The sequence below is a fragment of the Sturnus vulgaris genome, chromosome 20 (assembly GCF_052056855.1).
Source record: "Sturnus vulgaris isolate bStuVul1 chromosome 20, bStuVul1.hap1, whole genome shotgun sequence".
Taxonomy (NCBI): Eukaryota; Metazoa; Chordata; class Aves; order Passeriformes; family Sturnidae; genus Sturnus; species Sturnus vulgaris.
In genome coordinates this window covers 884,195-904,986 of record NC_142262.1, presented here as the reverse complement: position 1 = coordinate 904,986, position 20,792 = coordinate 884,195, and the positions used below count along the sequence as shown (strand labels likewise).

Sequence of the window (20,792 nt, the reverse complement as noted above, 5' to 3'; positions counted from 1 at the left end):
AGCTGATCCCGACCCTCCCAAAGCCAGGGACAGGGCCTGACAAACCAGAGAACCCCACGTGCCTTGGGGGGACCTTAAAGCCCATCCTGTGCCACCCCCTGCCATGGGCAGGGACACCTCCCACTGTCCCAGGTTATTCCAGCCTGGCCTGGGACACTGCCAGGGATCCAGGGGCAGCCACAGCTGCTCTGGGCACCCTCCCAGGGAAGAATTCCTCCCCAGTATCCCATGGAACCCTGCCCTCTGCAGTGGGAAGCCACTCCCTGTGTCCTTGTGTAAATCCCCTCTCCAGTTCTCTCGGAGCCCCTTTAGGCACTGGCAAGGCTGTAAAACCTCTAACGATGCAAATCGTTCTAAGGCTGTAAATTGTAAAGGCTGTAAACATATATTTATGTAATATTGTCTAATATTTATATAATACAGTAAAATTGCAAAGGCTGTAAACATATAACAATGTTAAATCCTGGAAGCTTCTATTACCAAGGAAAGAAAAACTGGAGGGGGAAGGATAAAGAACAAGAAGGGAGAGAGGCAAAGTGCTACAAGGTGTGGGAGGAAAAAAGGCTCAGCTCGTGAAGCAGCAGCCAGGTAATGTCTGAGGTGTGCCCAGAGCTCTGCCTCCCACACTCCAGCCTCTTACATAAGGGCCAGTGGGAAATCTGGATGCCTTCAATTCTTTAAAGCCCTTGAAAGAGAGTAAAAGCAAAGGGAGAGGAGAAGAGTGAGGGGGGCACCCAGCTGATTTCCCAGAGGCTCTGGTAACCACCTCCATCACGGAGGAAGAAACCCAAAGACATTTTTTATACATCTAAGTGTCAGGGAAAAACCAAATTTTAAGCAGAACTGTGGCAATGCAATTCCCCCTTCACCTGGCAGCCTTTGAGCAGAACCCAGGGAATTTCTACAAAGGCACCTGTAGGAAAGGGCAGCTTTTCAGGGCTGCTCTTTCCTGCTGCCCCACTGTCAGTGCAGGAGTGGCACATGTGACACAGCTCCCTGTCAGCTCCTGTGCCTGCATAAGGAGCAGCAGAGGCAGCAGGAGGAACAGCAGCTCCATTTCTCCTTTAGGATCCAATGCCCTGGGCTGGGCATTCATGGAAGCAGACAGCTCTGGAATTAGTCACACGCACTCCCAGCCAGTCCAGTGCACCTTGCAGTGTGCACTCACGTTTACCAAGGGATCCCTCTCTGCTAAGAATGTCAAAAATAAATCGCCTGCCTTTCCCCCAGTTGGGTTTTCCCTGCACACCTGGGGTTCAGTTGGTGGGCCAGGCTCCTGCAGCTCCAGGGAGAGCCACAGTGGATGCAAACCTGAGTGCTGATGCCTTTATTTATTCCCTTTGATTTGCCAGCCTGGGACAGGGTTTCTTTCCAACCCCCTGTAAAAATCGCTGCAGTGATTTCAAGGCCTGACCTCCAGAGATGGAGCAGTTCCACTTCCCACAGCAAAACCAGAGCTGTGGCTGCTCCCTGCTCACCTGGGAACTGGGACCTCAGACAGGGACACAGGGACAGGGAATGGGACATTCAGACAGGGACACAGGGAATGGGACATTCAGACAGGGACACAGGGACAGGGAATGGGACATCCTGGGAAATGGCAAACAGTTCTCCACCCCCAGCCTCTCCTGCTGGAAAAGACAACAATTCCCCAGCATTTCATGGCTCCAAGATTTATTTTCCTCCTTCTTTGATCACTCCTGAAGATAATCTTCCCAGTGCAGCTCTCTGTAGGACAAAGGCTTTCATCGTGCACTTTGGATATGAATAATCAGCCTCGAGGTATGCAAACCCCCATCTTCACTCCATCCCTTTTCCTATCTTCAAACTGAACATTTCCAGGACACCAAGATTAATGAGTGGCTGTATGGAAAAGCAGCAAGGCTCAGCTTCCCTTCCAAAATGATGTCTTTGTTGACTAACCACAAAGTGCCTCTTGCCAGCTGGAAAACTGGGCCAGCAATAAATGCCTCTCCTGGTACTGGCCTGTCTGGCCAAGGAGCAGCTGCCAGGGAACAGAGCTGGGCTGAGAGCGAGTCTTGGTGCATTTGGGGAGCCACAATGGGGACATGTGGCCCACAGCTAGCTAAGGAACTGTTTGGAAAATGGGCCAAGGAGGAGTGGAGAGGTTCTCACCAAGTTTTTGGGAAGAAGGATGCTGGATGATGCCCCAGTGCAGAGACTGATCCAGAACAACCCCTCACATGCCAAGTTCCCAAAACTGCCAGAGAGGAACAAAGACCTGAGCACCAGCAGGCTGTGGCTGCTCCTGGATCCCTGGCAGTGTCCCAGGCCAGCCTGGACAGGGCTTGGAGCAGCCTGGAATCCTGGAAAGTGTCCCTGCCCATGGCAGGGGTGGCACTGGATGGGATTTAGGGTCCCTCCCAACCCAAACCATTCTGGAATTCTGTGACCAGTGAATCAGCTCAGGGAATGCAGAGCACACAACACAAACTGTGGCTGAAAATGTCTCCTTTCACTCTTGGAGATTTCTGCTTCACTTGGAGTCTCCTCACATACCCCAAAGATCTTTTTCACTGCTCTGGCTGTCTCAGATGCTTGGCAGAGGCGTTGCTGCAGAGCCAGAGCCCCATTTCCTCCTTAGCAGACAGAGCAGAGCCCAGCACTCCTTCAAGGTCAGGTCTGTGCCCCACTGGGCTCCCCCAGCTCCCTGCAGCAGCAGCTTGGGGCACATGGGGACATCCAGGAGCGGGGTCAGAGCTCTGGGGGTGGCTGGGGCTGGTGGCACCTCTCCTGGGCAGCAGGAGACAGGCCTGGAGGATGGAGATGCTCCAGCAGGAATGAGAAAAGCCTGGCTTGCAGCAGGCAAATGGGGAGCTAATGGGATTCTGTGCGAGTCATGAATTTTAAACACTTCTCTGAGCTCAGTGTTTCCAGCTGGGTCTGAGCTCTTTGATGGAACAGGAGCGAGGGAGGCCTTGGAGAGCTGCTCTCCCTTTCCAAGGTTCCCCTCAGCACCTCCAGCTCCTCTCCAGAGCCTTTTCCAGCCGTGCTGCACAGCTCTTGTGAGACACACACACAGCAGCCACCAGCCACACACCGGGGGAAAGGGAAAACTCAGCTCCTAGCTCAAGATGGAGAGAAATTTCCTAACGTCCCTGCCATGCTTCAGAAGATCCAGTGTCATTACTGATAATCAAAAGCAAATTAACTGATCAAGTTCCTAATGAACTCATGATTTTAAACTGCCACGGGGGCTCAGTAATTACAATATCTGAATCTTTCAACTCGGGAGAGCCAAATCACCATTAATTCTCCTAGAAAACAGAGAGAGAAAATGTTTCTTTGGTCAAGGCAGTTTATCACCCAGGTGATTTCTCCCCGAGTTACTCTCTCAGCACTGATTTGTGAAAATATGGGCCCATTTACTGATTAGAGAGGAAATACAGAGACTTCCCCAGCATTTCCCTGAGCATGCTGCTTTCCCTGGAAGGAGGCCATTCCAAAAGCCAGGTCCTTCTGCATGGTGCCTGTGATGTCGTGCCAAAATGGCTCAGATTGTTTGAAAAGCTACAGGTTAAAGCTTAAAGCAACAGCTTAAAGCAACAGCTTAAAGCAAAGCTGTTGTGGCCCCCACATTCTCGTGCCTGAATTCCTCCCGGGACTGCAGTGAAGCTGAGAGCTGGAGCCAGGAGCTCCCACTGGAGTGACCCAGCCACACACAGCAGGGAATTCTGCTGGGGCCAGGACCCCAACATTGCACACAGGTAAAGGGGGGGCCCGGGGGCTGTGCTCACTCACCTATGAGGGAGTTGAGGGAGGAGTAGGAGCTGACTCTCCTCATCTTGTCGATGGTCTCGAAGGACAGGATGTACTCCTCGTTCTCGGGGCTGCCCAGGGTGCTGCTGGCACTGCTGCTCGTGCTCAGGTTCCCAGGGGAGAACGCCACAGAGCTGCCAGCTGCCAGGACAGAACAGCACAAGCTGAAAGGGGCTGGGCAGAGAACAATCCTCAGCCACACACACAGCAGCCCTCTCCTAAATCCTGCCCCTCACCCAGGGGGCAAAGCCGCAATTCCCCTTTTTAATACCGAGTGATTAAACACAGAACAGGCAAAAGATTGACTTAAAAACCCACTTATGCTTGGAAGCTCGAAGGCACATTTCCAGTCCCCCAAACACTCGGAGAAAAAAAATCAACGCTAACGACCAGAAAATTGCTCCTAATTACGGAGTGAGCTCCATCATCCAAACCCTGGGCGCCGAACGCTTTGAGCTGCGGCGTGGAGGGTTTTTTTTTGGGGGTGGGTGGGGGTTGCCTTACACTCCTCGTTGAGGCTGAGGTTCTGCAGGGATTTGTTGAGGCTGCGGGCAGAGGTGACGGCGCGGATGTTGCCGTAGGAGCTGACGGAGCGCAGGCGGGGCGTGCACGGCGCCTCCCGCACCGGGGTCAGGCTGCCCTCGGCCGGGCAGCACGGCCCGCTCAGAGCTGCAAGAGGGGGAACGGCAAAAAAAAACCAAAACACACACACAAAAAAAAAAAAAAAAGAGCCGGAGAACAGAGCTCGGTTAGAAGCCGGCTGGTGAGATCACTGAGAAAAGGTTGGTGCTTGTGATAATTGATGGAAGATTCGTGTTAGTCACAAAAGCGTTGGGGTTTGTATAAACCAGAATACTAAGGTCTGAAGTGAAGCATGGACACTAGATAAAGGAAATTATATGATACAATAAATCTGTTTAAAATCACCTTGTATGTTGTATTATGTTACATTATAATATGTTATGTTATGTTTTTCAAATAAGTTGTATCGACTATCAGCTTGCAAAATCAGACTTCCCAAAAAGCCCTTCCTGCCTTTGTCTGATCAATACTGATCAATGATTTTCCAATAGCCCTTCCTGCCTTTGTCTGATCAATGCTGCCCATCCCAAAAACCAGACTCCCAGAACTTCTCTGGTGGTTATCTACAAGGCCCAGATGGCTGTGACTGATTATCACCCAAAGGCTTTGTGAATTTGTGTAAGGATTTTTATCCAACCACCACTGCTTATGACAACAAAAATCCAAAAATTATAGATTCCAATGAGAACCCACAGTGTAAGAAGAGGCTGCAAACCAAGGTTCAGTGGAGCATGGTGTGGGCAGTGACCCCTCACATTCCCCAGCACTGCCTGATCCCTCTATATCAAATAAAGCAATCTAAATTTTGTTGAATATCGAGACTTTTCTCATTTATAACAGAAACATCACTGATGTGAACAGAATCTGAAATTCTCTGCCAGGATCAAAGGGAATGAGGTGAGGCAGAGGATCCAGCACAGAGCCCGTGGCTCTGCTGGGACTTTGGGACATCCTGGCCCTGCTGACCCTGCCCTGTGCCAGGACACTCTGAGGCAGCCCTGGCCAGCTGCTCTCTCTGCTGCTGCTCATCAAACCCGCCTGGATTTTCTCATCACCAGGAGCTATGAAAATTCTGATTTCCTGACCAAATTTCAGGCCTGATTTCAAGTCATATTTCAGCCTGAGCACACACAGTCCCACAGCCTCAGAAGAGCTGCTCTGTGCTGGGGGGGTCAATGCTTCCAGAGCATCCTACTTCAGGATTCTTTTGGATCAGGAAAAGCACTTTTTAAACTGCATGCAGTGTTTATTTCCTGCAGCAAATGGGGAGGAGCTCATGTTCCAATTTGATTCAGTTACTCAGAGGACAGGCAGAGACAGCACACCAAGACTCTCCTGTTATCTTTCAAGAATTCCACTGCAGTTTACATCTGAAGAAAAGGTGAGGTTAGAGACAACTTCACCAGGACATTTCATTCCTCACATACAGCCACAGACACAACAGAAGGGATGGGGCCACAGGCTCAGAGCACAAAGTTCTTGTTCTTCCCTCCTTGTGTGGCCCTCACAGCAGCAGGGCTGGCTCATGGTGTGCTGGAGCTGCCACCAGGTCAGTGTGACACTGAACCTTCAGGTGTGATTCCAGAGGGGAAAAAGAAAATAAATCTGTGTGCTGCCTTGGCCAGTGTCCTTCAGCCTTGAAGGGAATCTCTCTGAATGGGGCAGGAGGTTCCTGCTGAGCCAAGGCTTAGGATGGATTTCCCCAGTGTAACATCTCACAGGGCTGAACAGACACTCACTTGGGCTCTGCAATAAATCCCCACCAGCAAGACTGTGCTGGGAAAAGTCTTTAAATAATTCCCAAGTACTTTCAGGCCCTACATCCCTGCCCAGCCCAAGCCAAGCCCCCACCTGGAGCAGCTGGAGAAGGGAGGGGATAATTCTTCTCCTCTTCTATGAACTGCAAGGCCACGGTGCAGAAATTGCTCTCGTACTGAACCACCAGGTGACTCAGGGCCACCACCAGCTCCTGGGAAAGAGAAACATCTCATGGTGACACGAGTGACACAAGGCACTGAGGGCAAACCCTGACCAGGACTGCTGCTGTCTCTGGGTGCCCATCTGCTGGACCCCAGAATTCTGGAGGTTTTGAGCCTTCTGTGCTTTCAGACACGTTCAGAATTCTGGGATCCAACACCCATCCAGGGTGGGAATTGTCCCTTAATTCAAGGGAGGAACTGCAGAAGCCAGAGGACTCTGTCCCACACTAAATCCTCCTTTTCTCCTTCCCCCCTTCTGAGCAGCCTGCCCCAGTGCGAGGTGTCCCTGCCCAGGCCTTGGAACCAGCTGAGCTTTGGTCCCTTCCAGCCCAGCCCATGGGGTGTGTGTGGCTCCCCCAGAGCCAGGGCTGGGGGTTCTGAGCCCCCCGTGGCACAGCTGGACCCTGCTGGCCCTGCCCAGAGCAGCAGCCAGGGACAGAGCTGCCTTTGGCTGCTGCCTGTGCCCAGGGAATGATGTCCCAAGGAGAGATTTATGAATCTCACAGAGCATCCAGTGTGACACGCAGCTCCCTCTTGAATTAAACTGATTAAATGCTGGAACAAGACAACAGAAATGAATCTTTGCCACGCTGGTGACAACTGCCAGGGTGTTGATGTTCCAGTAAAGTAAACACAAACATTAGGACACTTCAGAACAGCCCTCAGAAACAATCCAGGATGTCAAAAACCATTTCATGCACTATTGATGTACGATGGTGCATCAGAAACTGGAACAATCCCAAAGCTGGAGCAGCCTGTGACCCATCCCGGGGGCTCAGCCTTTCACTGAACACAGCTCACATTACACAAACTGCAGAGGAGGAACAGCCAGAGGCTCAGCCCAGCCCAGCCCAGCCCAGCCCCACCTTCCGGACCATGGGGCTGCCGTCGTTGATGAGCTGGGCCAGCATCATGGCCACGTTGTGGTCGATGGTGGTCGAGTGGTCCGTGCGCTCTGCCGAGTTGCCCACGAAGGTGCCCAGAGCAAAAACTGCAGCACAACGAACCTGGGGACACAAAGAGCCCTGCCTGTCCCCTCTGCTGCGTGGGGCTTTCATTTATCCCCATGTTATAAATTGGAATTTTACATTTTTTATAATATTTAATATTCTAAAATCCGCTTTTCGCAAATATTAAGACGAATGCTATGTGTAGAATGTAAAAATAACTTTGCTGTAAAGATATAATTTTTATTTCTGCTATTAACAGAACTTAAACATGGTAGTGGGATAGGTGATATATATTTATACTGCCTGTTTAGTTAAAATAACATCCAATAAACATTTAATGAAGACCCTGCTACTAATATGGTAACCATCAGCACCTGCCATCTGAAGAAAGTATGAAGCAAGGCCCAAACTAAAGGTAATAATAAAAACAGACTAAAACCACAGCCAAAAACCACACATACTCTAAAAGGGCAGGCCCAAAAAGTAGCCATGCTAAACAGTTCCTGGAATATGTGAAATAGTTTGTAGAAAAGTTTAAATATGCAGAATAGTTTATGAATACACAACAGGCTGATGTAATAGAAAAGGTATTTTAAAAATAACTAAAAAAACCCGTAGGTGTGCTCTTGGCTGAATGCCAAGCACTCAGCCCTTAACCTTTGCTTTATTATCTTTATTTCCTACTGTCTTTTATTAAACTTTTTAAACGTTATAGAAACGTTAAAGAAAATAAACCATAAACCTCGTTTTTCACACCCACAAAAGGGAGAGCTGGAAACCTGAGCTGCTGTGAGAGGTGAGCAGGGAACCCTGGGGAGCAACAAGCCAGCAGCAAAGTGAGCCAGGAGCATTCAGAGAATGCAGGAGAGGTTTCATTCCCCAGAACACCCAGTGACCTCCCCCCTTCCAGCTGGGGTTACTTTGAGTGTGAATCCCCAGGGGTGAGGAGCACACAGCTCCCGTTGGGATGTGGGGTTTTTATAGCAGTGCTGACTGCAGCTCTGGGCTCGTGGGAAAGGAGATATGGGGAAAAAAAGGAGAAAAATCAGGGAGAACTTTGGAAAGCCACCCCACATCTGCAGAAACACTGCTGGAAAAGTGAGGAGAATGGGGCCAGGGACAAGAGGAGGAGGATGCAGGGCTGGCACTGGATGTTGGGGGGAATTCTTCTCTGATCTGTGCACGTTAGCAGAGCTGCCCAGCCGAGCTCCCTCCTCCAGCCTGTGCTGGGCTCTGTCAGTCACTGCTCAGCCCCTCCTCTCCTGCGAGTGTCACCGAGCTAAAACTGCCAATTCAAGAGGCATTTGCACAACGAGCAGGGGAGAAGAGTTTTCATACTGGGACAAAAAGACTGGAGGGTTTTTTTTTTGCAAAACACGGTGAGTTTTGGGACCACGTTTTTAACAGCTTCTGATATTCAAGGAAGCAAAACCGGTGGCATTTCCTAACTGCAGTGCCCAGCTCCCAGGGCTCTGGGGCTCTGTGAACTGCCCCTGCATTCCTCTGGAAGCTCCTCTTGTAGGGCTCGTTCGATTTGCATCACCTTTGAAGAAACAGCAGCAAGATCTTTCTCCGAGGCAGACACAAACACAGAGCTCTAGAAGCCCCAGCTCAGCAGGAATTTTGTTTTTTACCTCCGGGATGGGATCTGAGAGGAGGCTGTAGAGCTTCTCATGGGCGCTGTCTCTCACTCCACACCACCTGGCTGAGTCGAAGTTCTGCCAGATCCTGCCCAGACAAATGGCCACCCACTGCCTGAGGAGCGGGTGGGGATCGTTCAGCTGCTCCAGGCAGATCGCGATCAGGTTCCCTTGCAGGCAGGCTTCCTGCAACACAAAGCCAGCCTTTTGTTTGGGATGACAGCTTCCCACCTCATCCCCACACAGCCACACTATTTCTGAAGGAGTCAGGAAGCCAAGAGAAAAATCATCGTTCTGTGATTCCAGACTGCTTTTGTTACAGAATACCAGCAGAAGGGAAAGGCAGCTAGGGCTGATTAAATAGCCGAGCATTAAAATGCTCTCTGTAATGCATAAAGCTTGGTTTTTCCTCTTTGGAAACATTCCTTGCACCTGTCAGAGCCCCAAGGTTTATGGCTCGATCCACAGACCATTCCCAGCCATCAGTTCCCACTGGACAGGACCAGGAGCTCTCTGTGAGGGGACTCCTGTCCTTGTCCCCCACTCTGTGCTGGGTACAGAATCTCTGTCACATCTCCAGACCAATTCTTCTCTCAATCCACATGGAAATAACAAAAACCAACGTCCTAGTTCTGCTTCCAAGTTGAGCTTTGAGCTTTAATGCAAGGCAGGACACTTTTATCAGAGCAAAGGATGAGGCACACGGGGGTGGGAGAGGATGAAGGAACAGGCTGGGACTCACCTGCCCGGTGTTGTAGTTGTTGACAATCACAGCCAGGATGAAGGCTGTCATGGTCCTGTGCTCAGCCTGAAAACAGCACAGACACACACAGGGTTACCTGGGGAACAGCTCCAGCCCACCCTGAAACATGGCACGGTCCCAAGAGCAGCTTGTGCCATGCTGAAAGAATCAGAAAATTCCAGCCTTGTTTCCCCTCTCCTGGCACCAGCCCTGGCACACCCTCAGCACCCTCCCAGCCAGCCTGGCCCTGCTCTGGGGGACCCCAGGCACCCCTTGTGGGAACCCAGCAGCTGCAGAGGGAACTGCCAAAGCCATGGGGCAAATCCTGCTCCTGCAGCCACCCTGGAGCCCCAGCTCCCACCCTCACTGACTCCACACGAGTTTGTAAAGCCTTGCTTGGTGTGGCTGCCACTGGTGGGGGGAGGAAGCCCCACGTAGCACCAGAACAGCAGCAGATCTAAAACAGGGCAAGCAAATGCTCAAGAGTGTGAATAAACGTGATTTGTCCTTACTGGCATGTAAGGATCTGCCAGGACTGAGAGGAAATACTTGTGTCCATTGTCCTTCACCAGGTCAGCCTGGCATGACTGAAAGAGAGACCAAGAACAGCACAATGAGAACCACAACACACCCATCTGTTCCTGCAGTCATGTACAAACCTTTCATTTCTTAACCATTTTTCTCCAACCTTGCTTTCATTTGAGAAGCCAAGTAAAGCTCAAGCCCTTCCTGGGGGCTGCAACCAGAGCAGGGAAGGCTCTGGCACTGCCAGGGTGCCACAAACAGCAGGAAATGTGCTGGGGAGGAGCCAAGGGAGCCATCTCTGTGCACACCGAACCTCCCCAGCACATTTCCACCTCCTGCTAGAGCCAGCCCAGACTGCAGAGCAGCCCTGGGAGCACAGGGCAGGTCCTGGGCTGGGCTCATGGGGAGCTCTGGGCTTTGCTCTCACACCAGCTCAGGCTCCAGGCTGATGTTCTGGGGTCACTCTGACGGGATCCACGTGGACAAAGTGAAAATGGAAGGGAGGAAACCCTGACTTGGCATCAGCTCCCCGTGGCACAGCTCTGCCAGAGACAGGATCATGCATTTTTCATGGCCAGGGGAAGGTGAAGGAGGGAATTAATTGCTGAAAGGGGAGGGGATGGCAAGGCAGAGATGCAAGAGAATATTTTAGTGCTGAAGAGAGTGAAGCTGCTGGTTCTGGCAGAGGCAGGAGCAGAGGGCCTGGATTGCTGCCAGGCTGAGAGGCTTCCCCGACCCCTGCACGGCCCAGGCTGCCTCTCCCCTTTCTGTTCTGTTCTGTTTATAAAATGATTTATAAACGTCATGTCCTGGCTGTTCTGCAGGCACGGGGACAGCAGCAGAGGGGAGGATGCCCAGGCCACTCTCCTGGGCTCACAGGGGGGAGGTGATGGCCACAAAGGCAGACCTGAACCCTCCCTGCTGGGCTCCTGGGGATGGCAGCAGCCCTGACACCTCCTGCTCCTCCCAAACAAACCGAGAACAATAACACAGCAGAGCCAAGCAGGCTCAGAATTAACAGAATATTCTGTTTGCAGGGAGCTGCTGCTGCCCCCTCCTCCCTTGCCACTCCATGTGCTGGTGGAACGGGAGAGTGAAACAGCCCAAAGAAACCAAACCCCAGCAATTTAGAGTATTTCCTGTGTTTTCTGTAAAGCTCGGCCTGCAAACAAGTGAGGCAATGCCAGAGCATGGGAGGGAAGGTGTGAGGGGCAGGGAATCACCAGGGAACCACACCTGAGCCCCTGGCACACACCTGGGGCTGAGGCCACACCTCTGGTGCACACAACTGAGCTTCTCCAGAACTGCTCCAAGAGGAATGGTTTTCATTTTCTTTGCTTTCCCAAATCCTCTTAGGATGTTAATGAAAATATTGTTATGAACTGAACTAAACCTGACAATGCTGGCTCAACAGCAGGGAAATCTTCACAAATGCAGTGCTATGCTCCACACTGAATTGGAGGAGAAATACAAAAATAAATCCCAAAGAGGAAAGATCCAACATCCACAGCAGTTCAGACATTCCACATGGACTTGCAACTGTGCCAGAATTAATGTGTGAACCTCTCCTAATAATTTTATAGTGCTCAACTGATGGCACCCACAAACCACTGAGTCAGAGATACGACTCTACAAATTAATCTGCAATTACTTACCAGCCTCATGATTTATTGGAAAGGCCATCAAGCAGAGCTCTGGCTGAGGCAGTGCTCTGCTGGGAAGCACAAGCAGGCAGGGGCAGCAATACTCACACTGTCCACTGCCAGGATCTTGGCCCAGATGAACACCAGGAGAGGTCTCAGCTCACGGGCTGAGCTCTGCAGGAGCTTCAGCACATAGGGGAAAATGCCAACAGAGAGGGCCTGGCAGGGAGACAACAAACCCCTGTCACAAAAAGCCTGGGAGAAAACCCCCCCGGGCAGCTCAGCCCCCCAGCAGGGCCCAGCATCTTTACAGACACAGCTGAGAAATCTGGGAGAAAAGGATTTCCCACATTTCCAGTTGTTCTGTGTGTTTGTCTATTGCTCATTTTAATCTGGAATGTCACCAGGTATTTCCAGGCCCATGGAGACTCTGAGTTAACCCAGCACCAGCTCTCTCTCCTCACAGCCTGGGCAGTTTCATCCTCACTCCTGGGATAAATATCCTGGGCTCCATATCCTCCCTTCCCTCAGCTCTCCCAAATAAACACGTCACAAAGTTCAGGAATTCCAGCCTTCCCTCTGGAAATCACCAGCTCTCCAGGAGGAGTCAAGCACTGAGTGTTCCACATGCAGCTGCTGCTTCATCTTCATCACTTTTATCATCAAACAGCTCCATTTACAGGAGTGCCTTAAACTGCTCCTCTGTTTAATTCTTATTTATGCTCCACATTGTGCTGCCACTTTCCAAACTGCAGAATGCAGCTGCAGCCTGCTCAGAGGAGCTTGTAAAATCCAGACACCAAACAGATAAAGGAGGAGAAGAAAATGATGCAGCCAGTAATAAATGCACATGCTTTTTTTGGCTATTTATTTTATATGACAAACCTTCTTACGTGCCCCAGATATTTCCTCCTGGTTTGTCCCTTACATTATTTTACACTGAACTATTCCCAAGGAGCTCCCATTGGACTGGAAGTGAACACAGGAGTGGATGTGATGAACACAAAGCCCTGTGCTCCATTTCCCACAGCCAGACCTGCTCATCTGTCACATCTGGGCCTTCTCCTCCCCACCTCCCTCCCCTAAAGCACCACAGCTGCATTTAGCACCCATGCAGGGCTGCAGCTCACGTGCAGCTGCCACGTACCAGGCTCACAGCCCAGGGCCCCAGGTCCAGGAACCTCCCCAGCAGATCCAGAGCTCTCAGTCGGTGCACCTGGCTCAGCAGCACCTGCAGGGCACAGGGGTGGGGTTAGGGTCCAGAGAAAACATTCCTTGGGGTTATTCCAGGGAAAAAACACACCCTGGGCCTGCAGGGCACAGCAAAGAGGATCCCAGAGGATCCCAAAGGATCCCAAAGGATCCCAAAGATCCCAGAGGATCCCAAAGGATCCCAGCTGCCTGGCCCAGCCCAGCCCGTGGTCTTTCCTGCAGCAGACCCAGAGGGCAGTGCCAGCCCAGCTCCAGCAGCTCAGGAGCACAGGAGGAGCCTTTGCTTTCCTTGGCAAATCAATATCAGAGACTTTACTTAAGAGGGAGCAAAAGGTCATGTTGGTCGTTAATAAAAATCTCATTAAAATGGAGTCTGACAACGCTAATGAGGTGGTGCTTTACTGGCTTTTACCTACCCTGGTGTGAAATATTAACAGATAGACTTGCAGTTCTTAATCTCCTTAACAGATGTAAGATATTGGAATGCAACGTTTAATCCTCAGTTTAAATTGAGGAACATCCTTCAGCATGGAGCTCAGAGAGACTCCTTGATTTACCTCCCCAATTCCATCCCCTTCTCAGCATGTTTGCATGCTGCATATTGAAATTAGATTATTTTTCATGTTTAATATTGAAGAATAACTAAATTACTTGGCTGACATCTCCCACCCTGGATGAGTGGTGCTGGATACTGAGGTGGTGCAGGAAAGGTCCAGAAGAAAGCAGGGGCATGTGATAACTGCTATGGTTTCACTCTGAATATCAGAGCTCAGATCTCAGGACAGGTCACAAGAGGAAGGATTTTGGTCATCCTGCCCTAGTTGGCACCAGCCTATTCCAGGAATTACAGGGGCAGCAGTTTGGGATTAAAGCAGGAACAGGACAGGGGCACAGCTGGGACCCTCCAGCCTGCAGAGAAACCAGGCAACTCCAAACTCTGTCAGGAAAAGGAACTGATTGAAACTGGAAAGGAACTGGGTGAAAAGAAACCCCCAGCCCCACAGTGTCAGTGGGAGTTAGTGTCAGTGTCTGATGGAAAAGCTCCATCCTCCATTGCCCAGCCCAAACCAGCCTTGGGCTCAGGATTTCCCAGCCCAGCTCCCTGGAGGATCTGCACAATAACCTGAGCCTGGGGTGAGCCCGGGGGTCAGGACACAATCCTCTCCTCCTGCTGGAATCGTGGCAGTGCTGGGTCACAGCCCTGGGTCACACAGCCCTGGGTCACAGCCCTGGGTCACAGCCCTGGGTCACACAGCCCTGGGTCACACAGCCTTGGGTCACAGCCCTGGGTCACACAGCCCTGGGTCACACAGCCCTGGGTCACACAGCCCTGGGTCACACAGCCCTGGGTCACAGCTCTGGGTCACACAGCCCTGGGTCACAGCTCTGGGTCACACAGCTCTGGGTCACAGAGCCCTGGGTCACACAGCTCTGGGTCACAGAGCCCTGGGTCACACAGCTCTGGGTCACACAGCCCTGGGTCACACAGCCCTGGGTCACACAGCCCTGGGTCACAGCCCTGGGTCACAGCCCTGGGTCACACAGCCCTGGGTCACACAGCCCTGGGTCACAGCCCTCACCCAGCACCAGTCCCAGATGGAAAACAGGGAGTGGTGACATCCACACACACAAACTGGGGATGAACACAGGGGGACACTCACATGTCACAGGCTGTGTTTCAGCAGGCAGCTCCTCACTAAGGCAGGGCCTGCAGTGATCTCCAGGAGCCCTCTGTGCCCAGAGACCCCACAGAGTGAATCCCCACAGGGGCCAGGGCTGCCCAGGCCGTGTGTGCTGCCTGCTCTCCCTGGGCTCCAAAAAGAGGCCAAAATTGGGCTGCAATTCCCTCCCTCCTGCCCTGGATCAGCTGGCCTTGGATTCTCAGGATGCTCAGACCTGCCACCAGCCAATCTCATTGCACTGTACAATTAATATGCTATAATTATAACAACAATCACACTGTCCCAGCTTGGTTTTGCTCCAGGCAGGAGCACAGGCTCCTGTGCCAGGTGACCTCTCAGCTCCACTGCAGTCACCCTCCTGCAGAGCCTGCTGCTGCCAAACAATCCATTGGAAAGCAGAAAAGCTGGAGCTGGAGCAAAACCCTGCCTGCTCCCATTGCTGTGACAGAGACAAACCACATATCTGCTCATCCACCTCATCTCTCAAGGCTTGGGAGACTCAGGAAATTAAAATCTGGTCTTGCAGAGATGGATGGTGCTGTCAGACACAGAGTGACAGGGGAGGGGAGTGTCCTCACAGAGCCCTGCTCATTCCTTTGGAGGAAAGCTTTGAAATGGTGCTGCTGGTAGAGCAGAGCCCACCGGGGCAGGGCTGGGATTTGTGTCAGCACAAACTGGCAGCGAGGGGAGCCAGGCCAGGGACAGGGAGAGCTGCAGCCCTGGCCCTGCCACACAAACCCCCCACTCTGCTGCCCTCATCTCCTCTCCTGCAAACACCAGAGCTGCCTGCTCTGAGCACAACCCCCAGCCCTGCAGACCCATCTGTGTGTGCTCCTGCCCCACACGGCAGGGAACACTTCCCAGGCTGTACCAGCTCCATAAAAGACATTTCCAAACGATTTATGCTGCAGTAATTTCTACTTTCTGAGAAGAGGAAAGATAAAAGTCTCTGCCTGGCAGAGCTGGGACATGGAGGAGATGCCAGAGGAGGGACAGTGAAGATTTGCTGCTCTGAGAGAGGCAGCAGAGCTGGACATGGCCCAGAGCAGGAGCTTGGCTCAACCAGAGCCACGGGATGGGGCAGGAAAAGCACTTTGGGTTCATCCATGTGAGTCTGGTGAACACAGAACCAGCTCTCATCTGCCCTGGAGAACCCCCTGGTACGGGCAGGGAGAGACTGGGACACCCCTGGCACAGACAGGGACAGACAGGGACACCCCTGGCACAGACAGGGACACCCCTGGCACGGACAGGGACACCCCAACCCCAGCCCAGCCCCAGCACTGACCTGCAGGACAATGGGCAGCTGCTCCGGGGGGTTCCTGTTCTCCACACCCATGGTGAGCCACACCTGGAAGGCCGTGAGCTGCTCGGCAAAGAAGGGGCTGTGCTGGGGGAGCAAAGGGGGCAGGCAGGCAAGGGTTAAACAGCAGGCAGGGACACCTGAGGATTTGTGTGCCTGCTGAAGCTGTGGTTTGTAACTCATACATCCTGCTTGGGGTTTTCTCAGTGCACAAAAACTTCCCAAAGACTGAGCAGACACACATCCCTTTAAATGTGCTGGGGAAAAAAAGAGGGAAAGAGTGGAGAAACAGGAGAAGTGACCCCAGAAGGTCTCAGGGAAGCGTGGATCTCTCTCCCCAGGAGACAGAGCTCACCCCCAGTGGGGGCTGGATCGTGCAGCAGGGAAGAGCTTAAACCTGATTTTTGTCTGTTCCTCTGAGGGAGAATCCCAGAATCCCACAATGGTTTGGCTTGGAAGGGACCTTGAAGCCCATCCAGGCACCTCCCACTGTCCCAGGGATCCAGGGGCAGCCACAGCTTCTCTGGGCACCCTGTGCCAGACATTTCCAACTTTTACCCAACATAAACCTTTAAAGTGCCCCAGCAGCAGAGATGAGCTGAACTGAGGAGTCAGAGAAAGGGTGAAACTGTGCCAGGACAGTCCCCAACTTACCCTGAAGGCAGTTCCTTCCTCAATAATGGTGGGGAGCTGGGAAAGGCAAATGTCAACAGCAAGGTCCCAGGCTTGCCTGGAGGGAGGGGACAGAGGGAAGAGAAGGCATTACAAGTTATCTGCAAGGAGTAACAAGGGAAACTGAAATTCTGACCACCCAAGAATGTGCAAAGTGTTGTCTGACTGCCTTAGAATATTCCCTGTTTCCAGGGAGAAATGGGAAAAACTCCTAAAGACATTTTCTGCAGCACTGGAGAATGTCAGCCCAGGGCCTTTGAGGTGTGTTTTACCATGCAGGAGAATCTGAGCTCAGACACAACTGCTCTGGTTTTGGCTGCCCACAAAAGGAGCAGCACATGAGAAGATGCTGAGCTCCTCACAGTAATTTTAGGTAAGCAGCATTAATGCTGCTACAAAAATGCCCAAAGCAGCCCTGTGAGGTCAGGCCTCAAAGGGTTTAAGTGTTATCAGAAAGAACAAACAAAAAAATTTCAAAAGAGATTTGAGTAGATTAAAATGAAATCTCTTTTTGACGCTTCTAAAAACAGGCTGCTGGAAACCACTGGAGCCAACATCACCCAAACCCTTCCAAAACAAAATCCACCAAGGTGGAGCCTTCACCTCCCTGCTCTCCACAGCCAGGGGCTGAGCAGTGGCAGCTGGGGGAGAGGCTCTGCTCGACTCAAATCCTTCAAACGATTCTCCAGCCATTCCAAAGCTCCCCAAACGCTGCTCCTGCTCTGTGCACAACACAAATCCTCCCAGCCAGCACCAGCAAACAGCTCTGCCCAAAGCCAAACTTCCCTGCTTCCAACCACTGCAACTGCTGCTCAGAGCCTCGGGGTTACACACGGGGGTTACACAGGGGTTACACACGGGTTACACACGGGGGTTACACAGGGGTTACACAGGGGTTACACAGGGGTTACACACGGGTTACACAGGAGTTACACAGGGGTTACACAGGGGTTACACAGGGGTTACACACGGGGGTTACACACGGGGGTTACACAGGGGTTACACACGAGTTACACAGGAGTTACACAGGGGTTACACAGGGGTTACACAGGGGTTACACACTCACAGTGCTGGCTGAACAGACAATGGCATTAAACATGGGTTACAATAATGACAAGATTCAAACCAAGCCACAAACGAATAGGAAAGGCCTAAACCCTGGAGGGTGGGGAGAGGAGGAGAAGGAAAACATTGTCCCCGTGCTGGTGGCAGGGCTGGGAGGAGCAGGGAGTGACAGCTTTAATATCCCAAAGGGAATGGGAAAGGTGGGCATGCCTGGACTCCCATCACACAAACACCAGATAAATTGGGGAGCAGCAGGGAAGCAGGGTGGGAGGTGCTGCATGCCAGCAGTGATTGATGGAGAGCAGAGCACCCCTGGCAGAGATTGCAAAGGGCTCTGCAGGGTTGGCTTGCCCTGCATTTGGGACACAAAGGCATCAGCATCGTTCTGTGCTCCCTCCTGACTGCTCTGTTCCAGTAACTCCAGGCCCTCCACCCTGCCGGGGTGACACAGGGATTACCCAGGGGTGACAACCCCCTGAAACACCCCAGGGCTTCGGCTGAGCTATGCTGTGAAAGGAGGTGTTCGAGAGGAATTTTTTGGATGCTAACTTGAATTAATTGCACAAAGTTAAAAGCTCTAAGCAGGAAGATTGACTCAGTTAAAAAAAGTGATTTTGCTTATCAGGAACGGTCTGTGGAGGGAAGCCCACCTCAGCCCAGTACCCTTTCACTACACTGGGACTGTTTAAATGTTTAATAATTTAATGTCAACTCATCAGCTGCCTCTGTTGCCCAGAGGTGCTGCAAAGTTTGGACTTCAAGCAAAGAAGAGGAGGCAGAGTGCCAGCCCTGCTCAGGGACTGGGTTATTGCCCAACCCCACCAAGAGGCAGGCAATGGAAAGCCCCAGAAACACAGAGACACAAACCCAGCCCGGTGTGAGGCTGTGTGTGCCTGCACCCACGGGCACCCACAGCCTGCCAGCTCTGATTCTTCTTACACTCACGCTTTCGGGGCTGACTCGATGTCTAATGCTTTTTAACTCCGTCCTTTTTTTAAAAATAATGTATTCTTGACGTCTTTTAACGTTCTCTTTCCCCCTGGGAACGGTGGGGATCACCCAGAGTGTTCCAGCCTGGAGGAGCAGGAGCCCCGGGCAGTCCTGGGGCAGCTCCTGCTCCTCCAGCCTCTTTCTGGAGCCATGAAATGTCCCTGAGCTCAGGGAGTCTGTGGGACGGGACAATCCAGATTTGTTGTGCCTTTGCAGTGCCAGCCGTGTCCTGTGTGAGCCCAGCTCACCTGTGTGGCAGTGACCCTGTCACCTCCCTAAGCTGCTTTAGGGCACAGCTAGAAGCTGCTCAGACACAGCTATTTTTAGAAACCAGTTATTGCTGTGACTACTTGGCACAAGTCTGAAATCCTTTTCTTCTCCCAGCACATCCCCCTGCTCCAGCCACAACTTAGGGCACAGGCTTTGCTATTTCTGTCCCACATCAAAGTCTCTGTAGTCTGATAATGGGACTTGGAGATGTTAAGACTAACACATAGACACAAAAAAATCTGGTTGCAGTGTAATCTGAACTAATCTAATCCTTCAAACGTCAAACAGCTCCAAATACTCTTCAAACAATCCCTTTCTTCGTGCAGAGGCACCGAGTGTTTGGGTGCAGCTGCAGGATTCTCATTTCCCCGAGGGATGGCTGAGCATCCTGCTCCATCCTGCACCCGAATTGCTTTGCTGTGTTATGGTTTTGTTTCCAGCCCCAATCTCCAGCTCCCTGCATTTGCAGTGCATTATGAGTCCTTTCAACCCCGATTTCATGGCCTGCAAACACACCACGGTGTTTCTATTAGGGATGGGTTGTAGCTCTTCCAAAGCATAATTAAGGCACTTGGGGTTTAATATATGACCTGTGTTAGGAAATATTTCCAAAGACATTATTAGGTCTTTTCAAAGGCTGTGAATAAAAGCAGCTGGCACCAGCAGAAATGCACAAACCCTCATCCATCACAGCACAGATCCACGTGCTGACAGAGCTCTGTGCTCCTGCACAATAGACAGAGCCTCTCACAGCACAGCCAATCAATGCATATTAATATTAATGTTCATATTAATCCTGCATTACAGCACTGCCTGCAGCAGCCAGGACCCTGCAGGGAGAGGCAGCACAAACACAGGCAGCCCCTGCCCCAGGGGAGGGGGCTGAGCAATAAAATGAAAGCCAATAAAAGTAGGAAAACCAGAAGTAAAGTGTCAGACTCTGTCCAAGGAGGCAGAGCCACAGAGATCAGCTCTCCTGACTCCAAAGCACATTGCTCTTCTTGCTCAAGGGAGGAGACTGACAGCTCCTGGGTCAGATATCCCCTCAAAAAATGGAAATTCTCACTTCTCCTCAAGCTCCAGCTGAAAAGGATACAGTGATCTCGCAGATGAATTGCCCAGAACACCAACTCGAAAAGTCAACTGTGCAAAAAGGCAGAGCAGCTCCTGCCTCCAGCAGCCCCAGCACTGGTGTGAGAGCTCAGAGTGAGCTGGGCACTGTCCCCAGGCACAGATGGGCTGAGCAAAGGACACAGAGGGCACAGGTTGATTCTGTGCCCCACAAGGGCCACTGGGAATCACTCAGGAGGCAAAAATGGACACTCAGGTGAAAGGGGCTGTTTGCACACCTTGTGTCACAGCAGCCAGTGCTCCCCAAAACACTGCCAGGGGACCAAAAATCCTGGGAAAACTGGGATAAAACAGCCATCAGAAAACTCAGGTTCCACGGGAGCCCCACAGCCCCCTGGCTGGAGTTTCATCCTCTCCAATTCCCCTGCCCTCATCTCATCCAAACTGGGAAATGGGGCTGCAGGTTTCACATCAGGGATCCATTAGAAACTCCTGAGTGAAAGGTGATAGACAAGTAATTATTTTTAGAAAACATTTAAACGAGCCCTAAATTAGTTTCTAAATCTGTCCTCACTAAAAGTTCCCAATAAAGCACTGAGGCACCTCGGACAAAAGTGGAATTTTCCCCTTTGCTGGATTTGCTGCACACTGCACGTTTTTTGGAGGGCATTGAATAAAATGTGTCA

The 20,792-nt window shown here is 51.6% G+C and overlaps 1 protein-coding gene across 2 annotated transcripts in view; it reads right to left on the bottom strand.

Moving 5' to 3' along the window:
• RPTOR (regulatory associated protein of MTOR complex 1) overlaps window positions 1-20,792 on the bottom strand; it is a 94,001-nt gene that overhangs the window by 32,124 nt on the left and 41,085 nt on the right. For both annotated transcript variants that reach the window (XM_088176681.1, XM_088176682.1), the window contains exons 10-20: window positions 16,693-16,768; window positions 16,024-16,125; window positions 12,989-13,072; window positions 11,950-12,060; window positions 10,186-10,260; window positions 9,674-9,739; window positions 8,926-9,117; window positions 7,208-7,348; window positions 6,214-6,331; window positions 4,285-4,449; window positions 3,763-3,921 (exon numbers count right to left, since the gene is read on the bottom strand). In XM_088176681.1, the coding sequence (XP_088032807.1) occupies window positions 3,763-3,921; window positions 4,285-4,449; window positions 6,214-6,331; window positions 7,208-7,348; window positions 8,926-9,117; window positions 9,674-9,739; window positions 10,186-10,260; window positions 11,950-12,060; window positions 12,989-13,072; window positions 16,024-16,125; window positions 16,693-16,768 (1,289 nt within the window). The remainder of the gene's footprint in view (window positions 1-3,762; window positions 3,922-4,284; window positions 4,450-6,213; window positions 6,332-7,207; window positions 7,349-8,925; window positions 9,118-9,673; window positions 9,740-10,185; window positions 10,261-11,949; window positions 12,061-12,988; window positions 13,073-16,023; window positions 16,126-16,692; window positions 16,769-20,792) is intronic.